General features: G+C 40.1%; 1 protein-coding gene across 8 annotated transcripts in view; it reads left to right on the plus strand.

Moving 5' to 3' along the window:
- KALRN (kalirin RhoGEF kinase) overlaps positions 1–21107 on the plus strand; it is a 508531-nt gene that overhangs the window by 246899 nt on the left and 240525 nt on the right. For all 8 annotated transcript variants that reach the window (XM_039381883.1, XM_039381881.1, XM_039381876.1 and 5 more), the window contains exon 10: positions 2716–2946. In XM_039381883.1, coding sequence (XP_039237817.1) covers positions 2716–2946 — 231 coding nt within the window. The remainder of the gene's footprint in view (positions 1–2715; positions 2947–21107) is intronic.

The following is a 21107-nucleotide window of genomic DNA, read 5'->3' on the forward strand; positions in this document are numbered from 1 at the left end:
GATGTGACTAAGCCGGGTTGTTAGTGCTTGTCTCCTTGCACAGTCCTTGAAAAATTAAAAAAGATTCACATGAAAAGAGATTTGTTGATTTATTTTTGCAGTTACAAGGAGAAGGAAATGACTGCAAGAGCACAGTAGGTAGCTTCTCGATTTGTGAAGCTACTCCCTTCCTTTCTGAAATGTGTTCAATTGGAGAACTCTGAGAGCACAAATCTTCTGAACTTATTGATTGGGAATGCAGTAATATTCACAACAAAAATACTTTTGGAAAATAAAGTTTTTAAGCCAAAGAATTTCAGAGCTGCAGAAGATATGAAACCCTGGAATATGTATGTAATCCTTGTGAATACTGAGTACCACTGGTTACGTCATTGTCAGCGTGCTCCTTGCCGTATATTTAGTCTGGTATGACAGGAGAGGCATGTAAATTGGAGAGCACTGGAGCACTTCTAGTAGCCTCCAATTTGTATTAATGATTATTGGCAGGACAACAGAAGCCCTTAAAGTCTGGTTTTTATCTCCGGCTGTGCAGAGAATAACTGGAAGGCTATGCCCATCAGGGAAAAATCATAACTTGTAGTCTCTGAGGCTTTTTAAATAGACAGCAGAAACAAATTGCCATGCAAGAGATCAAAGCCTACATCCTGTAGAAGAGAAAGGAGTATGAGACAATGCAGAAGCTGTAGGTATTAATAGATCTATATTATGGCACAATCTTTCCAGGAAAGTTGTCCTGAGTAAAGCATGTCCGTCATATTTTCTATGCATTCTCTGCAGTCAGGGCAAACTTTTGAACCTGCATTGTTAGTCCCAATTCTGCTGTGATTGCTATTAGTGTAAATCAGCAGGGACTATACTAAAACTGTTGTACCACCACCCAGGGACTGATTCAGACCAACTGTAATCCCAGAGCCCAGTAACAGCAGCGTAGTGAACATAGACAGTGAATTTTAGCCAATGCAAAGAAGGAGTTTCTAATAAGCTGCACCCAAATGTGTCCATAGCCTTGGTTTCCTGTTCCCAGTGATTAAGTTGCTGCTGATTGTCTTCCCACAGATAAAATAGGATGTACTATGCCTTATCTCTTTGCCTGTCTGGAAGCTGCTTCTTCCTGAGTATCAGATAATACCATATCCATAATCTTGCCGAGGTAACACCTGTGCCTCAGTGTTTCCTCCTAAAGTCCTCCCTCATATCACCACTATCCACTATTGCTGTTCCCTCTGTGACCCCAGAAGGCACCAGCATGTGAAAATTGTTCCAGCTGATCTTCAGCAGCAACTGAATTTAGTAGGGAAAGCCACTCCCTATGGACTGGCCAGTTATTTCTGGATCTTATTTCAAATTGCCTTGAATATTTAAAAAAATCTACAAGGATTTGCCTAAGCCCACCCAACAGTCATAAATATGATGAGATTTGACTCCAGTTTTTGCCAGTATAAATCTCAAAGGGTCTCTTGATTTCTCTGAAAATGCACCAGTGCTGCAACAGACTGGGATGTGGCATGACTTGCCAAAAAATACCCAAAAAGTTTGGGTATTTAAGGATATTTGCTACATTTGAACAAGCAACTTACAATACAGAAACAAATGAGACTTGGCAATCCTTGAGATATGTTTTAACTTTGACTGATAATGTTCAAAATTTAAACTAGATGAAAAACATTCATTAATCTATTCCCTGGCAAGATTGGTAATTGTGATTGCATAGAAATAAAAACACTTTTCAGAAAATCTTGTCATTTTCATTGCAGTTTGTTTTAGAGGGAAAAGAAAAAATTGAACCAGGAAAAGGGAGGGATTCCAAGAGCGTCCTCATTCACCATTTCTGTTGAAAACAATATTTTAATTTTGTAACCTGCAACTGAAAAATATTTCAAAAAGCCATTTCTAGAGAACCAGTGCATGCACACACTTTTTAATAGCAATTTGGTTTTTATGGTTCCATTTTTCATATTGCCCCGCAATATGAAAATGCTCCAGGAATGTTCCAGGAAAAAATTCTGGCATAAAAAATCTGTCATTCTTTTTTTTTAAATTCCCAAATGCCTTTGCATCTGTAAATGTATTTTAATATTCTCAAAAAAGGTTACATGTGGCTGGCTTTGCATTAGCTAGCCAACTGTAGTCCTTTGAAAATGGAGACCATAGGTTCCTCTGAGCTATTCCTGAGGAAGAAAAGAATCACTGTCATATACTAATTTATTTTTCACTGCCACTAAATGAAAATAAATGAAATACAGAATCGAATGTCACACTTCTCGACGTATAGACATACTTAGTAATCCTTCGAAGAAAGGACTCTCCTTTATCATACAGAATATGAATGACTCTGCCATCTGTGGTTTTCTTAAAATGCCACCTCCTCACAGAAATAGGCCTGCTATTGCAAATACCACCTGTCACTAGCCAGGATATGTCAAAGATTTTCAGTGCCCGAGTGTCAGAATGTAACATAGCCTTGGGATGTGTGCGTGCAGTCCCAGCAGTGCAGTACCTCTGCTCCTGCTGAGTGACACAGCAGGCTCACTAGGAAGCAAAGGCAAGTGCTGAATGTGTAACTATAAGTCAAAAAGAGATGTGATGAGGTCTTTCTTCCTTTTTGACTTAAATAAGGAAAACACACAGGGGAAAAAGAATGAGCTAGAATGTTCTCTGTCGGCTACTGAATGTTTAAGTATCAGTGCAGTGAAGTAGACCTATTTCTTCACTCAGGTGAGCCAGGATGGAAAAGCCTTGCTGGATGTTCTACAGCGTCCCCTGAGCCCTGGGAATTCTGAATCCCTCACTGCTACTGCAAACTACTCCAAGGCTGTTCACCAGGTGTTGGATGTGGTACATGAAGTCCTGCATCACCAACGGCGCCTAGAAAGCATCTGGCAACACAGAAAGGTCCGGCTACATCAGAGGCTGCAGCTCTGTGTGTTCCAGCAGGATGTTCAACAGGTAATATCGCTACTAAAAGAGATAAAAAATGACCATTTCTTTTCAGCCCATAAAGATTGGTGACTCATCTAGAGGCTATTCCCATAACCGGGATTTCACAGGCAGCTCTGTGTATGCTAAAATCCTAATTCACCTTTCAGTACATCTCTGTTTCACGTTGACAATCATCAGTCAGTCCATTGATTATTGATCAGTCCATTCCCCATAAGAAATGCGACACTATTTTCAGAGTTCAGTTTTTCACAAGTGAGCAATTAGCTGTAGGTGCTCTACTGTTTCTGAGAAAGTGATGTTTAATAAAAAAAAAGAATTTCAAGTGTAAAAAGCCATTGAACTGTGGTGTATTTCACTTTCCTGCAAGGAAACAACATAGAAATTTTAGTGGTGGTGTTTAGAAGGTCTTTAGATGTTCCTCTGCTATGAGTTTGCTGGCTCCAATGAACTTCACACCCCAATGTTCCGATCCCATCTCACAGAGGTACAGTGTATAGGGTACAGGCTCACCTCTGAGAACTTAGGCTCCAGGTGAATAACTTTTTTCTCCCAGAGGAATCCATATGAATGGATAAGTGACAGTAGGTGTGAGATGCCATGTTTGTAGCTGCCTAATATGCAAGCACAATCAACAGATGTTACAGGGCTCTGCTCATTCAGGATGGTGTGGTTTGTTAATGGGCCCCATTACAGCCCGAAGCAGATGTTGGTGGCAATATGGTACTTGTTTAAATGAAGAGCCTGAACGCTGTAATCATGTTTATGGAGCATTCTAATGTCCCTGGGGTTCTTTATGTCATTGCCTTTCTCCAAGTGAAAAATGAGGCGGAGACAGAGCAACAAAATTGTCACAAGCAAAATAGACATGAACCAACAAGGAGAGGGGACAGGCAACTTTTATTCAACATGCAAATCTGAGGTCCTGTTAGTGGCACAATTGGAGTGCACCAGCACAACTGCAGCTGTAGATGTCCTTTGCAAATATGTATGACCATTTCTTTGGCAGTCTTGAAAAGTTTGCCATTATTTCTACCTGCCTAATTTTTCCTCTAAACCCACAAAAATATTCATGCTGTATATATATATAACTAAAACTGGGACTGAATGTAGTGAATGCTTAATTTAAGCAACTTTGCTTTCATTATATGTCAGCAAACATGCTGCATGGTAATGAAATTCATAAGCTATATATTGAATAGGGAATGTACTTGGAATTCAGTTAGAATACTTTCAGCAAACTATACAAAGTTAATACAGTTTTAGGGTTACAATCACAAAAATCAAGGGTTGTAAATTCTGATGGTTTTGTGATTTTTCTAATTGTGGTATATAATGTCAATAAGAATCCATATTATCTTAGATATTTTTCATTCCCTAGGGTGATTTACACTTTTTTTTCACTCTTTCCAAACCAAAACTTTCTCTCTTACATCTTCTGAATTCAGTAGAAGTGTTTATGAGATTCATTCATAAAACCCAGACTTTTACTCTCCACATATACAAGGCAATGAGGCTGTGTCACTGGGTTTCAGAAGGAACAGGTCTTTTGTATGTACTGTGACTTTTGGTGAGAGGAAAAGAAAGAAGCAGTAAGAGTCACTGGAGCACCATTGCTTTAGAGAGCAATACTCTGTGTGAGTTCTGTTGGCAACAGTCTTTCCAAATTTTTCTCTTAATGGGTAGTTATTATCTGGGAAGCAACAACTTAATGACAGACGTCTTTCCATCCTAGCACACACTGGAGGCATCTCTTTGTCCTACTTAGAAAGTAGAGAGGAAGAGATGAATCATTCTGTTCACTAAACATCTGTACTATTCAAGATAAATGCTTTGTAACTCATAAATGAAATTATCAGCTAAATGTGAAATATGAATTGTAGATTCCGTGAGGAGGAGGAAGATATCTGAGGATGTTGATGAGGGCTTTGAAAATAAACACCTGTATATTTGTCGTGCAATTCCTATTATGCTTATTTTGTTAAATGCCCATCAGTTGGCAGATGAAGCTCTCTACCTGTATGTTTTCACTAAAGATATGCAGCATTTATCTGTAATAATTTCTTGACATGTCAAAATTTAATAACCTTAACTGAGTTCTTCCTGGTTCAAGTCTAAAATGAAAATATGTGGGAGAACAAATCGTGACAGGAGAGCTTAGAGTTTATTAGAATTTGCTGTCTTCTAGACAGGTAATGATACAGTGAAGTTTCTCTAAGGAAAATACTCCCCTTTCCACCCAGCTCAAAATTAAATGTGTTCTCAGAGATGCAGTCTTCCCTGTCAGGATGTCTCGTGGCTCACCCTCTCCAGCTGTTGGCTAGTACAGTAAAAATTCTGGTGAAAGATGATCTCTCTGTCAGAACTTTCACTCCCTCACTTGTTCATCTATACCTTTCTCTTCATGTCACCTGTTCTGTGTCAATCTTATTTTAAAAGTGGATGTGAATAAGGACAGGTTTTGTTGTTTTGCACGTTCTTAATACAGACTCAAATATTGTTTTGCATCCTCTCAGTCTGCTATTAATAGCTATTAATAGCTTTTGGGAAAGACACATCTCCAAGAAGAGATTCTTATGGATCCTGAGAGATCAATAATTCCTCATCTAGCTACTCTAGTTAGTCTTGCCAGAGGGATCAAGTATTTGGGCATCAATATCAAGTGTTCACATAGAGGCCTTGCAAAACTAATTAGCTGGATGAAGGCTTTATGTAGGCCAAGTGTGTGCCATTTGGACTGGATTTAAGGGTTAAGATATGTTAAACAGGGCTCATTCATATAATTCCTGGTGTACTCTGCACCGTTTGCAAGGCCAGACTACATGCTGTACGTACTAATGGCAGGTCAGGGCTGTGTTCTCAGATAGTTTCACACTGTAAAGGAGATACTTCTGATTCTAGCTGGGTTTTAGTTTGAACTGCACAAAATCCTTACAGTCACAGCACAATCAAAATACATGTTTTGCTGTAGAAAAAACCCAGTGTAAACACTATGGATTGCTAGGTTACAATATTAATGTAAGAAATGTTATGCTGTAAAATATCATTAGAAATAACCATTACTTCACACCATCAGACATTTTACAAGACTGTTTGCTGTTAAATCTATGTATTAATACAATGACATCCATTTGCACATGTGAACCAAGGTAAATAATGGAGTGTGAAGGACACTGAGTAATGAATATACAGTGTTTTAAAGAAGGAAAGAAAATAAATGGCGTGAAACTGCATTTGCAGCCTTTACAGGAAGTGGAGCACCATTCACACAAAAGCAATAGCAGTTAAGACAATTTGTGAGCTGTTATGAGGCTCTACACAGGCAGGAACTGACAAGGAACTCTTTTAACACTAAAAGTATTTAGGATCATTATAAAAATGTTGTGTTGCTAAGTGTGTAAAATACTTCATTGCTTCAGTTGCTTTTTAGTAGTTCTAGGGTTTAGGATAGGGAAGAGCTACAGTGTTTGATCCTTTTAGAACCCAGCTGTGGGAAGAGGTGATGAGATTCTGTCCTGCAGGCGAGGAAAAAAAATCCCTTTGGCATTCACACTGGTATTTTGTAATTGCTGCAGATTCTTCAATTTTTGTTACCTTTTCCCTTTTGCCTCTCTCTGCTCTGGGTCTTCCCCTTCTGCAGACGATTTACCAGCAAATTAACACCATTTCCATCGCTGTTGAGATTTGAAATTGCTCTTGTGTAGGCTCAAATTTCCACTGCTTTGCACTGTTAGATTCTGATTTATCCTGCCAGCCTCTGCATGCATCTCTCCATGCATCTAATATGTTCCCTTTGCCCCCATGAACATCAACACTCTGAAACAGCAAGAGTAGGATAAGGGTTGTACCACGAGCAGATGTTCCCATGCAGCCTTTGAAAGAGGTGAAGTAAGTTTATAAGGCTGTTCTCCACCTCATTGCCTCCCCCATCCCATTTGTTTCATATGGGCAAGATTTTCATCTGAATTCTCTACTTTATAAGAAACTCATTCAAGAGAAGTTGTAATGCCTGAAGCATAGCTGTTAAAATAGAAGGAAAATGGAGACCCATTAGATGCATTATTGAAATGGTCTGGGCAAACCTTGAACTTGGTATTTTAACACACTTTCATGGCAGAATAGTCAAAGTGCTACTCTCATTCTACAGGCCTTATGGCTTCCAACAGAAATTCTCGGTTCTTTCTGTCATTTCCATACATACATACAACACACAGCCTGGCACAGACAGCCTGTTTCTCCACAGACTCACATAATTGTCCCAAGGTCATGGCTGGTGCTACTTTCTTCTTGCTTCACTTCGGTTGTGTTGGCTGCCTGTAAAGGAAGAGCTGAAAAATAGGTGGATGTAGAGGTACTGCGTGGGGGGTTTCTTGGCTATGTACACAGTGCTGAGGAAGCTGTGGTGGCTCTGCATGGCAAAATGGAACAGGCCCATCATGCCAGATGAAGACCAGTGGCAAACAGCAAGATGACACTAACAAACAAGAGGGTAGGGGTACTAAGAGAGCTAGGACTGTTGCCTTACCAGCTGTAGCGCTGTCTGAAATCCTCTTGGTTATTGAAAAGATCAGGCTGGACTAGTGTCAGGTTCATCTGATTTCTCTAAATTTGGGGATTTGCCTTCTGTTGGCTTCATGCCCAGATACATTAATGGACATAGTTTTGGTTCCCTTGCGTGGTTATCCGCCTCTGGTGATGGATAAAAAGGCCATGTGGCCATTCTGATAACATTACATTTACCAGCTGCCATTGTTGTGGGAGACTGCAGAGTATTGCAGAGGAAAGGCTGTCTCTCTTCATAACCAAGCACTTTAACTTGTAACGTGTCTGGCTTTTACTGGCAGAGAAAACAGATCAGGGCATGATTCCGACATAATTTGTACGGAAAAGTGTCCTGACAATGTCTATCTGTCTCCATACACTATCTGAGAATGCTGAACACTTCATGTGATACATGTGATCTATGTAGTTCATTTGCAGAAGAATGCTAGGGTACTTGAGGCAGTTCATGTTTCATTTAGCTCTCACGCCAGATTTTAGAGGATTAGGTCTGTACATCCCCCTCCCCGCCACATGCACATGCATACTCAGTTGTTTTGATCATTTGATCACTCCAAGGCAATGAAGAGTTCTCCACCATTCTGTAGTTTTCCAACGTGTCATAGTTTGTTTCAAAGACAGAAGAAATCAGACTATATATCTCCTTTTGTGATTTTTTTATAATAATACTTGTAAAACAAGAGATTTATACATAAACAATTGCTAAGGAAAAACTAAAATTAAGTCAGGATTATATTTACTACCAGATGACTTCAGCCACAGCACCCTGCAGAAATACATCACATGCTCTATGTGCCATCTGAGCAGATTTAGCCTGTAAATAGCTACCCCTGAAAGATCACTAATTAAAACATTACAATTCAAAGCATCCTAGAGAATTTTCACAACCCCTTTGGTAAATTGATCAAGTCATGAGATGCACTTAATGTTTGTCATTTATATGTTTACATTTTCAAGGTATTACTGCTGTAAGTTCTCTGAGCTTAGAAGGTATATGTGACCTTACCAGCCATGAGTGATAGTGAGTACAGGTTCTAATTATGGTTGTATTGCCCCCAAAAATTAATGAAGAAGGAACTCAGGAATCAATACTGGTAAAACTTCTTGGCAACCTTCTCCCAATGGGATGCAACAGGAGGGAAAGCAACCTTTTGTTATCCGTGACCTAGAGATAAATCCCTTTGTTCTCAATAACTTTGTCCTTCCAGCAGTTAGTGAGGCCACAATGTCCTGGTTTGTTATTTGATATAAATATCTCACCACAAAATTCTGATAGACCATACAACTTTTACCTACAGAGCTCTAAAGGACCAACTTAATAATATGTGCATGTGTTTCCAAACCCAGGTATGTCTCTAACAGCCTCTTATGCTGTTAAATCTTCTCTGCTCTATTATTTATGCAGTAAAGGATGGTACAATAGTAGTAAAAGGGGGTTTTGTTTGTTTGTTTCCATCCAGTCTTCATCACAGACCATGCAATAAAACATTTTGGCAACTGCTTTTTTAGGGCAGTTTTCATTCCATTCCTTTTGTTCCTGCCAAAGGAACTGGCACATTTTCAGTCAATGTGAGTGCGAGTCCAGGCAATGAACAGACTTGTGGCCCCACTCATCTTCTGAAGAGGATTAACAAGTAACTAGCTCTGTCTTGAAAGTAAAGTGGTGATTTATTTGTGCTGATTAGTATCCTGCAGATATTATGAAAGGAATTAATAACGGCATGGCCATTTAAATAACAAAAACGTTGCTGAGTGACTTATTTGCTTATTTTGAACTCTTCAAAGAGGACTGCCATTCCTTAATTTGGACCCTCAGTAGCATGGGATTATGCAGGAGTTTCAGATGATTTCTACAGGCTATAGACATACCTCTAAGCTCTGGTGGCGGCAGAGAGTAGTAGAATAAGAGCACCCTGCACAGCTACACAATCCCTACTTCTCAATGACCAGATTGTGTTGGATTTGCTGCACAAGGCAGCCATACTAGGAAGGAGAATGAGAATGTTGCCCACCTATTTTCTGGTGATTTCATATGGATGTTTCCCTAGTTCCTTTAGCTTGTGAAGATACAGAGCATTTATAGACAGTGCGCTCAGGGTTTCCAACACAAACAGGACAGGGTTCTAGAAAAAAAAACACAACTGAAAGCACCTTGCCAGTAACTCTGGCTTAGAAATCTGCCCTTCAAAAGGCCAGAGCAGAGCTTCCTGACTGAGAGTGCAAATACTTGGCACATTGATACTTGAGCATGTTCATACAGTGGCTGTTAGTACAGAGGCAGGCTCTGTGTTTCTGTCCAGGCAGTCACATTTGCACTCTGTAAGCAGTGATCAGTGCATTGTGTAAGAACACCTGGCATGTCTTAGGCTATCAGGTTAAGAAGTAAATTGCTTTAAATACTTTGAACTCACATGAGAGAGAGAGGGAGCTCTGTTCTAAACTTCTGACAGTGCTCTTAAATTTAGACCAGTATTATCCTGTATTTTTTGGTGCCAAAATTCATCACAAAGAACTATAGTTTTAACTTTTCATTTAATGATATCATTCTGGAAATTCCTTAAAGGTTACTGGTTAACAGTACACTATCCTCTTCATAATTTGATTTAAAGTGTAACTTCAAATTATCTGGAAACAACCTTTCTCTCGTTCTTCCTCTTTCTTCCTCTATATGGTTATTAAGCCAAGAAGACAATTGTTCTTTGTGCTTTTAAAGAGTCACTGATGAAAAAATAATAATGATCACTTTTTAATTTATACACAGAGCAGTAGTGCAAGGGATGTCAAACTTCAGGGGCCAGATTCAGTTACCAACTGAAGTTTACTTAACACTGATGTATGAGCAGTGCGAGAACACTTTGATGAGCTTCACAGCTGTCTTGGGAGATAGGATCTGTAGAAATCTGAACCAGCCAGCTTGATCTCTGAACCTATTGAAGTGAGAAGAGGAACTGAAAAATAAAATTCCTTTGTCTGTCAAAAAGAGGTTTTCTTCTTCAGAGCACTGTCTGTCCTTCAAGACCTACTACTTTCAGATGGTCTGTTTTGCTACTTCTTGAACTGCAAATGTTTGGATTCTAACTGAGAGCTTACGCTAAGAAGGCCTTGTGGAAACCCTCTGAAATCTTACTGATTGACTCATTGAAGTTTTGGATCTGTCTTTTAGTGGATGAAGAGGAAACAACTCACAGTATAAAGAAATGGAGAAGGTGATATAAAGATGCAGTTAGTTCTCTGTAGGTAGGTGTAACTATCCGTGGTCTGTATTTATCCTGCCCGTCTTTAGGATCGTAACTGAATCATCCAAGTCAGGAGCCTAATGCGTGGTCTCCTTTTATGGTCAACAGAGAGACACTGGCATCTTCAGAGAATGACTCAGTCTGTCTAAGATCTGAATTGTACCCTGGATACTTCCCTCTCTTATTCTTGACTGTCAGGGAAATAATGATAAGGTAGGCTCTTCAGACAAGACCTTCAGTTCTCTACCTAATGGTGGGTGAGATGTACTAGGATGCAAGAGCCCAAAGCCTGTGTGGTGTGAAGCACCTCTAACCATTCTGCCAGACATTCAGCATCTCCTGATACAGGATTGGCTTTGCAGAACACTGCAGGGAAGTCAGTCCTAAAGGAAACGCTAAAATTTGCTGGTAAACTTAATCAGAATTTGTAGTCATTATGTATCATGTCCTCGTTGTCTTTTTCTATCCCAGGATTGTTTGCATGGCAGCATCCCTGAAAGTATCATGTGTAGTTTATTGTTCCTGAAAGGCATCCTTGGCTCTTATTGTGGTGGCAAAGGAGGAGAAAGAATTAGGCTTGTCTGTTACTGATTAACCCTACAAAAATAGGAGGGTTGCAGTGGTGAAGAAAAGAAATAAAATAGAGTTTTCTCCAGAAATATGTATATTTTTTGAAAACAACTGCTAGAATGAGTAATTGTCACTAAAGACATGGAGAAAAATAAGATCTTTGAATAGATGTAGACTGGAATTCCAGAAAACTTTCTCCCCTGTAACTTTAAGAAGCAATAATAACAGTAGTTCTTCTTTCTTATTAAGGTTTCTTCCATTTCAGGATTATGGGTTTTCTAAAAGGTTGATGTTGAACAACTTGCCAAAGGTCACTGAAAGCTTCGTGACTAGAACTTTTCATCTCAGGATGTCTGATTAAGAAATCCCTGCTCTAAACTCTCAAAATCATTGCTACTCCAGTTTTACCCCTTATGGAAATGTCTTATAGGATTTATTGGGACTATCTAAAAATGAAATAAGGGTCTGTTATGCTAAGAAAAAAATATGCTATTTTGGGCATTGGTTTAGGAGTCCAAAATAGTCATTCTTTTCTACTCCATTTGTTTCCCTTGATCTTTCCTTTCAATTAGCTCCTGATATGGCCTCCCAGCTTTTTTGTGGCCTTCCCTGTCACTCAGAGTGATCAATCCTCTTTCATATTGCTTTTGACTGATGGCCAACAAAAGGTATTTTCATTTACGTGAGAAAAAGCCTTGCCAGACAACAAAGAGGATAATGATAGCTAGTTCCCAAAGTATAACTATAACAATTTCACTGTGTTTTCCTCCACAGAGCAGCTGCTCAGCCAGCTGGTTACTTCCCCCCTCGGTAATGAATTACACTCATGATTTGAGATTATTATGTCTTGCTGGGTAGCAAGAGCCAATTTAGGTTGAGCTGATCTGGCACCATTACCTGTTTCTCCTAGCTGCTCCTCTCCCTGCTAGTCATTCCCGCTAGTTCTCACTCCTCCTTCTGGCAGCTCTACCTTACTCCGTGCCACAGACTCCTTACCTATCCGTGCTCCACAGGGCTGTGCTCTCCAGCAGCTCCTTTCTCTGTTAGCGTGTCCTGTTGGCTGTGCCTGCTTTCTGTAGCTGACTTACCAAACCAACTTGACTGAACAGTTCTGGTATTTCTGTCCTTGGAAGAGAGGTTGTGCACTATTTTGGACTAAACAGAGTGTTTTAGCTCACAGGAGACTTTTAGGCGACTTCTTTTGTTTCATATTCCTCATAGGGAACTCCTACTTACAAAACTTCTTGCTTGTTTTTAAAAGCTGTAACCTGGATTGTAGTTCTGGAAGCTATTGCCTGGGTTGGGGTAACCCTTCAGGCACATTTAGACAGAACTGGTTGGCTCAAACCCCTGTATTCTGTTACAGCTATAAACTTCTTTTATGTTATGCTACGGTTCCCTTTTAACAGAAATGTCTTTCAAATGTGAAAACACACAAACCAAACATATTTCAGGCCTGTCCGTTGGTCTTTCACCTTTGTACTCCCTTTGTTTTGATAGCTCTTGACTTGTTTCTTTCCTGCCTTTTGAATTTTTTCAGATGGAACGTGTGTTGAGGGATAGAGAAATTTTTTTTTTTTGGCTTCAGCAACATATAAAACTTTCTGACCTTGAGACAATTCCCTTCCCAAATAAGGAGGAAGAGTTGTGGGGGAGGGAAATCACAAAATGAAACTTTTTTTCTACTATTATTTTCCCTTTCTCTCCAACAAAAACTACTAACTTTACACAATCAAAACGCATTTTGGGTATTGTTACTGCTTGCTTACCTCCACAGGATTTCAAAGTGCACAAGGTGTCAGGAAACAAGAAGAGAAGGAAGTTCAGGATGATGGGATTCCATATCCTGAGAGCCACTGAACTAGGAGAAAAACAAGAAAGAAAGCAGTTTTTCACAGAAAACTTCAGTTTGGAGAAAACTGAGTTTTTCTTTAAAAAGGTGCTCTTAGAGAAAGTCCCCAAACATTTCTGATCTTCATTCTGCCTGTGACTCTCATTCCTAGAGTCATTTAGGTGGCTCCTCTTTTCTCTTGAACAGCTCAAGGTTGCTGCTTGCTGAAGGGACTTTTCATAAGCCTCATCCTGCTTGCACATATATTCTTGTTTATTATTGCATTACTAATCTGCCACAGGACTCTGGGGTCACTATCAATTCATTTACCTCCTACAAACAGCTCCTCACTGCTGTTATCCATGGCCTCCTTTGGTGAATCTGTGAGGTTATTGGCCTTTCACCCTTCGAAACCCTCACAGGATCCTTTTCTGCTGTGACATATAGAAGAATCATCCATAGATTACACAATGATGCAAACATCCTGGGCTTTTTATCTCAGCTCTGCTGTGTCCTGCATACCCAATGCCTGGCTCAGCATGGGGTCTTGTGTGCTACATGCAGAGCTTCTCACACACCACAGTAACTCAGCCCTTTCCCCACTTGCTTGCAGTACTGAACTGTGACTTCTTTGCCCTGGACACCCTGTGTCAAGCACAGCTGGTTTGCCTGAGCAGGGATTGACAGACAGGCAGCATAAGCAGAGGACATGCTGCAGTAGCCCTACAGCAGGAGAAAAGGTGTGGTGCAGGCTTGAATCCCTGGGCAGGACCAGTGTCAGGGGAGCACTGCCAGCAGGTCAGACACAGCCTTGCACTGCATTCCTTTCTCCCTGCACGCAGCCTGACACACATAAACTGGGAGATAAAATGTTTGGGACATCTGGCTATTTATTTAAAAGACAAGAGATCCTAGAAAACTCCCTGATGAAGAATATCCACTCCTTTTATCCTTGTTCTCCTTCTCCTTTCCCACATGGTTTGCACTCTTGTATTTTGCCTCTAGTCTCTTAATTAGGTCAGAGCCCTATGAAGAAAGGTTATGTTTTCCTAGCTCTTGGCATGATGCTCAGCCCCAAAGGGCTCTGTTCCTGGCAGGGCTGTTTAAGACTTCTGCAGTGCTGTGCCATCCTGGTGAGTTTTTCTGTAATGCTACAAGACTCTGTACCAAGACCCATTTGTCCCAGTTGGGATTTGTTCTCTTACTAAACCTGTCTCTGCTGTGTGCTGTGATTGTAAGCCTTGTTAAACCAGGATGATTAAATCATCTGGTCCCAGTAGTAACCCACAGCAGTGCTTTATTTAATATCTTGGTCAGTCAGCAGTTTCCTCTGCGGTGAAGGAGACAACTCAAGCACAGTGAGGAGTGCCTGTGTAGGGCCTGGAGCATAGTGCTTGCATTAAAGACTACGCTGTTGTAAAGCTCATCCTTCCTTTATCAGTCCTTTCTAATTGTTACTTACCTTTAAATATCTTGTTTAAACTAGTAACAATTTAGGTGGGTTTATACTATCAAAATGTGCATTTAGTGACAGAAGTAATGATACCGTTATCTTAATCTGACATTTATCTATCGGTGGATTTCTTTCTTTGTTTTACAAACTGAGGCACTGCAAGGGACCATAAAGCAAATCAGGGTTGGAACTGTGAAGAACAGTTGTGTTTTTTTTCTGAATCTTTATCTACTATTAGTTTTGTTTTGTTTCTTCTCTTGAAGACCATAGCCACATCTGTCATTGGCAGAGTTAAAATAAGTAGTTCTACTTACATATTTGAGGATAACGTACTTTTCTAAAGAGCTCATGTAGCTCCTCTTTTCCCTCCTGTGTGCCTGCTGTATTTCAAGGGGTCCTTTTACATTTTTGGACACTCCCTCTGAGGAAAAACCCGAAGCAAACAAATGCAAGGAAAACACTTCACAAGCCACAAAGGACCACAGTTTAAAATGCACAAATTTTTCTATAGGATCAGAAAGCTTTTCCTCACAGACATGAAAATCAACACTGTGATACTGTGTTCACAAACATGAAAATTAGCTGTGATCATAGATGTCATTAGTAACAACTTGGAGGTCAAGACCTTAGAAATCTAAATCAGCTGGGTCCTGAGTGTGTCTCTACTTACTATCAAGTTGCAAATACTGTTTTTCTGTCAGTGTGGTGCCAGGGAAGCAAAGCAGTTACTAGAGGTAGGAAGAAACACAAGATGCTAAATAACCATTTGAAGAATTAATAAAATCCTTAGTACAGATGGTCACAGCAGAGTCTGAGCATTAACTCAACATACAAGAGGTTTCTAATAATTAGGATATTGTTTTATCTGTTGATACTGAAGAGCTGTAGAGATCCCCGATATAAGTGCACATGAGGAGGGAACTGGGCCAGACACTGAGCATGCTCAGATATTTCTATTCCTGGGAACTTCAAAGCCTAAAGTGGTGGAAGCAATCAGAAAGGAAAATGAAATGGAGGCTTGCTTGAGTAAAAAATCAAGAGCTTTGCAGGTTGCCTTTTCTTCAATGCTTACTCTGCCTGGGACAGTGTTCTTCCCATCCTCTTAAGCTATGAGAGACCTGGGATATTCTTTCAGAAAACACTGATTATGACCAAGCAAACAGCCCAGATGGGGAGACCCAGACCTTAGACTAGGTATGGCCCCAGCTCTGCCTGACGCGGCAGTCGCACCCTGTAAAACTGATCTGAAAGGACAAACTCGGGACAAGAAAGGGAGACCTGGGGAAAATGTATTAGCCTCAGAAGGAGAAAAATCACTGTTCTAACTAGTGCTATGGACAGCAACAACCAAAACCTTCTACGCACCCTAGGTAAGAAAATACTTCTGAATATTATTGTTGGTAAGAGACTGACAGATTTGATGAGTTGTATTACTAAGTGATCACACTACAGCTAAGTGCCATGTGTGATTCCTGAGATCTGGAGAAAAGACTCACAAAGAGCAACACCAGCAGCATAACTGCAAAAGAGAGATTCTACCTGCCAGCATCAAGAAGCTTCATGCAGAGCGCAGCATCATCTTGCTGTGCTGATGCAGAACACACTTTCTGTGTCTTGTACAGAAGGAGCATGTACAAATGTGGTTATTTATAGCTTCTCCACCCACACTCAGCTTTGAAATTTGCTCTAAAAGAAGTTCAGCATTTAAGGAATACAACAAGGTTTTTAACCTGAAGATATTTTCTTTTCTTTTGATTTCCTTTAAAACAATATTCTGGGAACATTAGTAGCAATCCAGGCATTAAGGAAGAAACATTAGTTCTTCATTTGTCTGTCTATTGTTCTCTTACTTGGAATGTTTTTAAAGGGGCAGTTGCCAAATTTTGTGAAGTAAAATATTTAATCAAGAAAATGAAAGATAAGTGGGATACATTTGATAAACGTGAACTTTGCCAAAGGAAAGCAATGTTAAGTTGAAAGAAGTTCTTTCTCAGGGTAGGAGAGGCATGTGTATATTCCCACTCCCTTTTGGGGAGCTTGCATCTTAGAGGCTGGGGCTGTGTGACCTCAGCCAGTATCCAGAGGAAATGGACAAGTACTGCTGTGACAATGCCCAGCCTACACCCAGCCAGCTCTGCCAGAGCCCTGAATGGAACGTGCTGTTTCCAGAGACATAACTAAATCCTACATCCCACTAATTACTAGAGCTGGGAACAACTCTTCTTTACATGAAGGTGGATGGGACTCCAACACATCGTACTCTCACTATTCTCCAAATGTTGAATCAGTTTCAAACCATCATGATATGTTTATAGATGTAAAGAACTGTACAAGTACATAACAGCCATCTGCAGAAAGCAGACACAGGGTTATTTTTGTCATATAAGCCTGTGAAAAGGTAATGAGTTAAGGTGGAGCAGGAGGCAGTGGGTACCTCATCATGGTGTGAAGTGAGCAGCTGTGGTGCTCATGGGAGGGCGGCATATCTGGGAGCAGACAGGTAATTCTGACTATTGTCCAGGTTTATAGGTCTACAATAATGTGAAAGTTCTTGGAAGTGGGTGGGGAATGGAAGAGCACTGCTACAGCTCACCATCAACTTTTGAGCCTCTGCTAGAAAAGTTGAGAACAGTCTTATTGGTGCACAGGCCATTGCTATGGAAGATATTTAGAATGTCTTCATTTAGTCATACTCTGGAGCTCTTTCATAACTATTTGGCATACTTTTGCAATAGAAGCTTCTAGGAAGGGGGTGCCTGGGGGAATTGTTATTCTGTAGAGATTTCCACTGCAGAAGCTGTTGATGAACAAGGATCCTGCTGCAGGCACTGTCTTGTCTGGATAAACTCCTACAGTCCTGTTTCCAGATGGGCTTGTAGGATATCTGTAGGTGATAGAAGCAGTGAGAAATGTGAATAAGACTATATGCGTTTATTTTTACATATTTAGGACACTCTTCTGGTCCCACTTGTCTCAGTAGTTGTATAATTTACTCAGATGTGTTCACTAATATCAGCTGTGCTTCACAAGGCTGCCCCCACTGCAAAGAACACAACATGGATGTTCTGCTTTTGACAGACTAGTGGGGTTTTTAACTACAGAGGTTAGATTTTTGTTGTTAAAATGAGAAATTGTGCAGAGGTGAAACTTTCACATAATGTCCAGAAAGCTCATAAAAACACCTACAATCTGACCTCATGGGGACTTCTTTATTTGGTTGAATGTAGACAAAGGAATAAAGGAAGGTTTTTTAAATGTTTTAATTGGCTCTGTATTTAATTCCCCTCATTAATTTAGTTGCAGTATGCAGCAAAATACTGATAGGTCTGTAAGGTTGTTTTTCCTTCCCAGGGTAAATGGGACTGCATGTTTTTCCTTTTGAAAAGACCTCCTTAATTATGTGGTGGTATTTGGAATAGCTACAATTAGAGAGCAAAAGCAGAGAGTGATTAAAAAATCATACTTAATAGCAGCTGCATTAGTTCCCTGACTTTTGAAAGAGACCAAGGCACAGTTGAGTACATACATACCACATGGAGGAGTTGTGGTGAAAAGGAAAGGCAAAATGATGCTCAAAAATTTTTGACTGACTTCAGGGAACATTATCTGTTGTAACGTTTTAAGAGAGATCCTCCCTGAGAAAGGATTGAAGAAGCATCAAAGTTCATCCTTCTTGTCCAGTCTTCGAACTATGTTAATGAGTGTAGCTCTGTTCACTCAATTCCACCTTAAAACAAACAAACAAACAAACACACCCAACAAAAACCCTGAAACCTCAGATTGCTTGTCTGGTGATAGTGGTATATACCACCTCTCAAGCCAGTTTTAAAGAAGTGACTTATTACTTAATGTCTGAGCTGAATTAAATGCAGAAGAACTTGGTAGGCTGTCTATATTATTTTCTGAAGATGAATTAGTCATTACCACGTGGACAGATTGAGCTGTGGTATTTCAGGATTTATAGGTATATGGTCAGCAATTAGGCAATTATACCTTAGAGGTTTAGGAGCAGTTTACACCTGATTTTAAAGCCCTGCCTTTCAATGGATTGCCTGTTCACTTTTGCACAGCTGCCATGATGTTGCTTACTATTTATAATATTTCAGTGTGTTCTTGCATTGGAAAAAGTTCCTAGAATCCCCAACCAAATTTGGAGACACATATTGCCAGAGGCTGAAAAAGCTTCAAGGCAACTTTCACTCCAAGCACTTCCTCTTTCAGCCTTGCTTATTGCATCTGTAAATGGGGGTAATGTCATTTCAGAAAGAGGAATGGAGGCAGGGATGTTGAGTCATTTGCTGAACTGCAGTGCTGGGCATTGAACCAAATCACTCCAATTCCAGCCTGCTTTAGATATGAAATCCTTGTTGCTTTTTTGCTTATTTCTTAAAACTGTAGCAGGCGCTGATGTGTTTAACCAAAGAGAGTGAACACAGTAAGGCACAGTTCCCTCCCACCACTGCTGAACTGCATCAGCAGGGCTGTATCTGCATGGGGAGTGCACTTACCTGCATTAACCTGTGCTGCCTGGGACACGCTGTCATATGAACTACATATGTTCAGAAGGAAAATAGAACATGGTGTGTGTCCAGAGACTCAGGTTCTACTGGATGCATGCGTAGTTCCTGCCTTTTAACTTGACAAACATGGGGTCTTTGATCCGCGTTAGCCGAAGTCAGTTGAAACTTTGCAGTGGCTTTCGGTGAGAACAAGATCTGAGTTACAGACTCATATATAGATGCCTCTGAAAATAAAAATAATTTCATGGGAGCCAAAGATGATGTTTCTGGTTTAAACATGAGGTGTGATCCCCATCTTTAAAAAATCTGTCAAAAATACTTTACTGTGCCACCCATATAAATTTATAATGAAGAAAGAAGTGAAAAAGGGAGCTCAGTTTTTATTATGAGGTAAAAAACCACAAATGAGAATGGCTGAATTTTGTTTTGGGTTCTATTATAAACCATTAATAATAGCAGGAAAAGCCAGAGGATAAGTTCCTTTGTATTTTGGTGTATTTTTCTCAGCTAGACCTTTAGTTGACATTACCCTGCTGTGACAGGGCCAGGGATAGGAGGGAAAAGGAGTCTATTTTCAGCAATGATTTGGAATACAAAAAGAAACTGATTTAAATCAGACTTTGTGTGCATTTAGGGGATTAGGTGTTATTAAGTCTCTTTCAGTTGTTGTGGTTTTGGGGGGATTTTTCATTTTGTTTTTCTTCCGATTCCCTGTGTTAGTTCTGTCTTCCCTGGTGCTGTTGCTGACACCAAGTTCTCCCAGAGGGCTTGGTAGAAGGCATGGGATTGGGCTGGCCATGCCAGCCTGCACAGAGCAACATTGTCCAGGAGATGGAATTGCAATGGATAGAAGCCGACAATACCACCCTGGCTACTGCCTCCACTCAGATTCAGTGGTCTCCCTGGCAAATGTGCAAATTATCAGTTAGAGGCCCTTTTACCTCCTGATAAGGAATGGTTCATGGGTATCCTGAGAGCACATCTACTTTGAACTGCATTGCTCATAAATACATGTATGATGTGTAGCTTCTAGTTCTTCTACTGGAAGAAAATGAAGTATTTTCAGCCAAGAGATTCTCTGTCTTGTATTTGCAGAATGTAGTACAGTCAGGAAGTCTTACTTAGTAGGCTTGTACGATATTGAAGGGCTTTGACAGAAAAGATTGGATTTTGTTGCTGTGCAGTGTAACAAAACATTTACATTAAGCTTTGGATGTAAAGTATGATCTGAAACACAAACCTTTTAACTACACTTCCTGGTTACAAAAAGCAGGATTGGCAAAAGCGGAGCTTTTGGAATAGGAGGTTTCAGACGTGCAAGGCCTTGGAGTTACTGGGCATTCATAATAGTAGCTACAGAGAAGGTAAAGATAAGGTTTTATTTTTGTGAGTGGAAATAGTGATGAGACTATAAAACCGCAAGTTTTGGAGTGCCATATGAATGCCTGGTATCACACCAGAATTTAGTTATCCCATTGTATCTCAAGAGCAAGCAATAAAATGCTCATGGTGGCAGCTTGATACTGGCTTGGCTTCCTTTCACTGACATAAGCCTTGCAGATTTTTAGAGGCTCTATTCATGTTTTTGAAGTTAGGCAATGCTTATGCACTATTCGAAATGACGCCTCATTTAAAGCTGAATAAATTGGGTGGAATTGCTCTGGAATTTATTACAACTCTCTTACCAAAGAGTTAAACAACCCCTTTGAACTATGCCAGGTTTGTGCTGTTTTGAGATCAAGATCTGACTCTTTACTGCTTAAAGTGTAAAATGTTATAACTTATTTTTTGTTTTCAGAGTAGCCTAGTTTTAAGAGTCACTATGGCAAAACAGTGGGTCTTAGAGTAACAAAGATTAATGATTCCCATGGCTGAGGCACTTCAATAGGTCACCTCACTCAGGAAATGGAACTGTTCAACACGGGCCTGGGTCAAATGCAGACGTCAGGGTGCTCTGTCACTGCTAACACAACAAACTGCATCTTAATCACCAGCTTACA

This window comes from Pipra filicauda, unplaced genomic scaffold (genome assembly GCF_003945595.2).
Source record: "Pipra filicauda isolate LSUMZ 115617 unplaced genomic scaffold, ASM394559v2 scaffold10_size6260569_pilon, whole genome shotgun sequence".
NCBI classification, from domain to species: Eukaryota; Metazoa; Chordata; class Aves; order Passeriformes; family Pipridae; genus Pipra; species Pipra filicauda.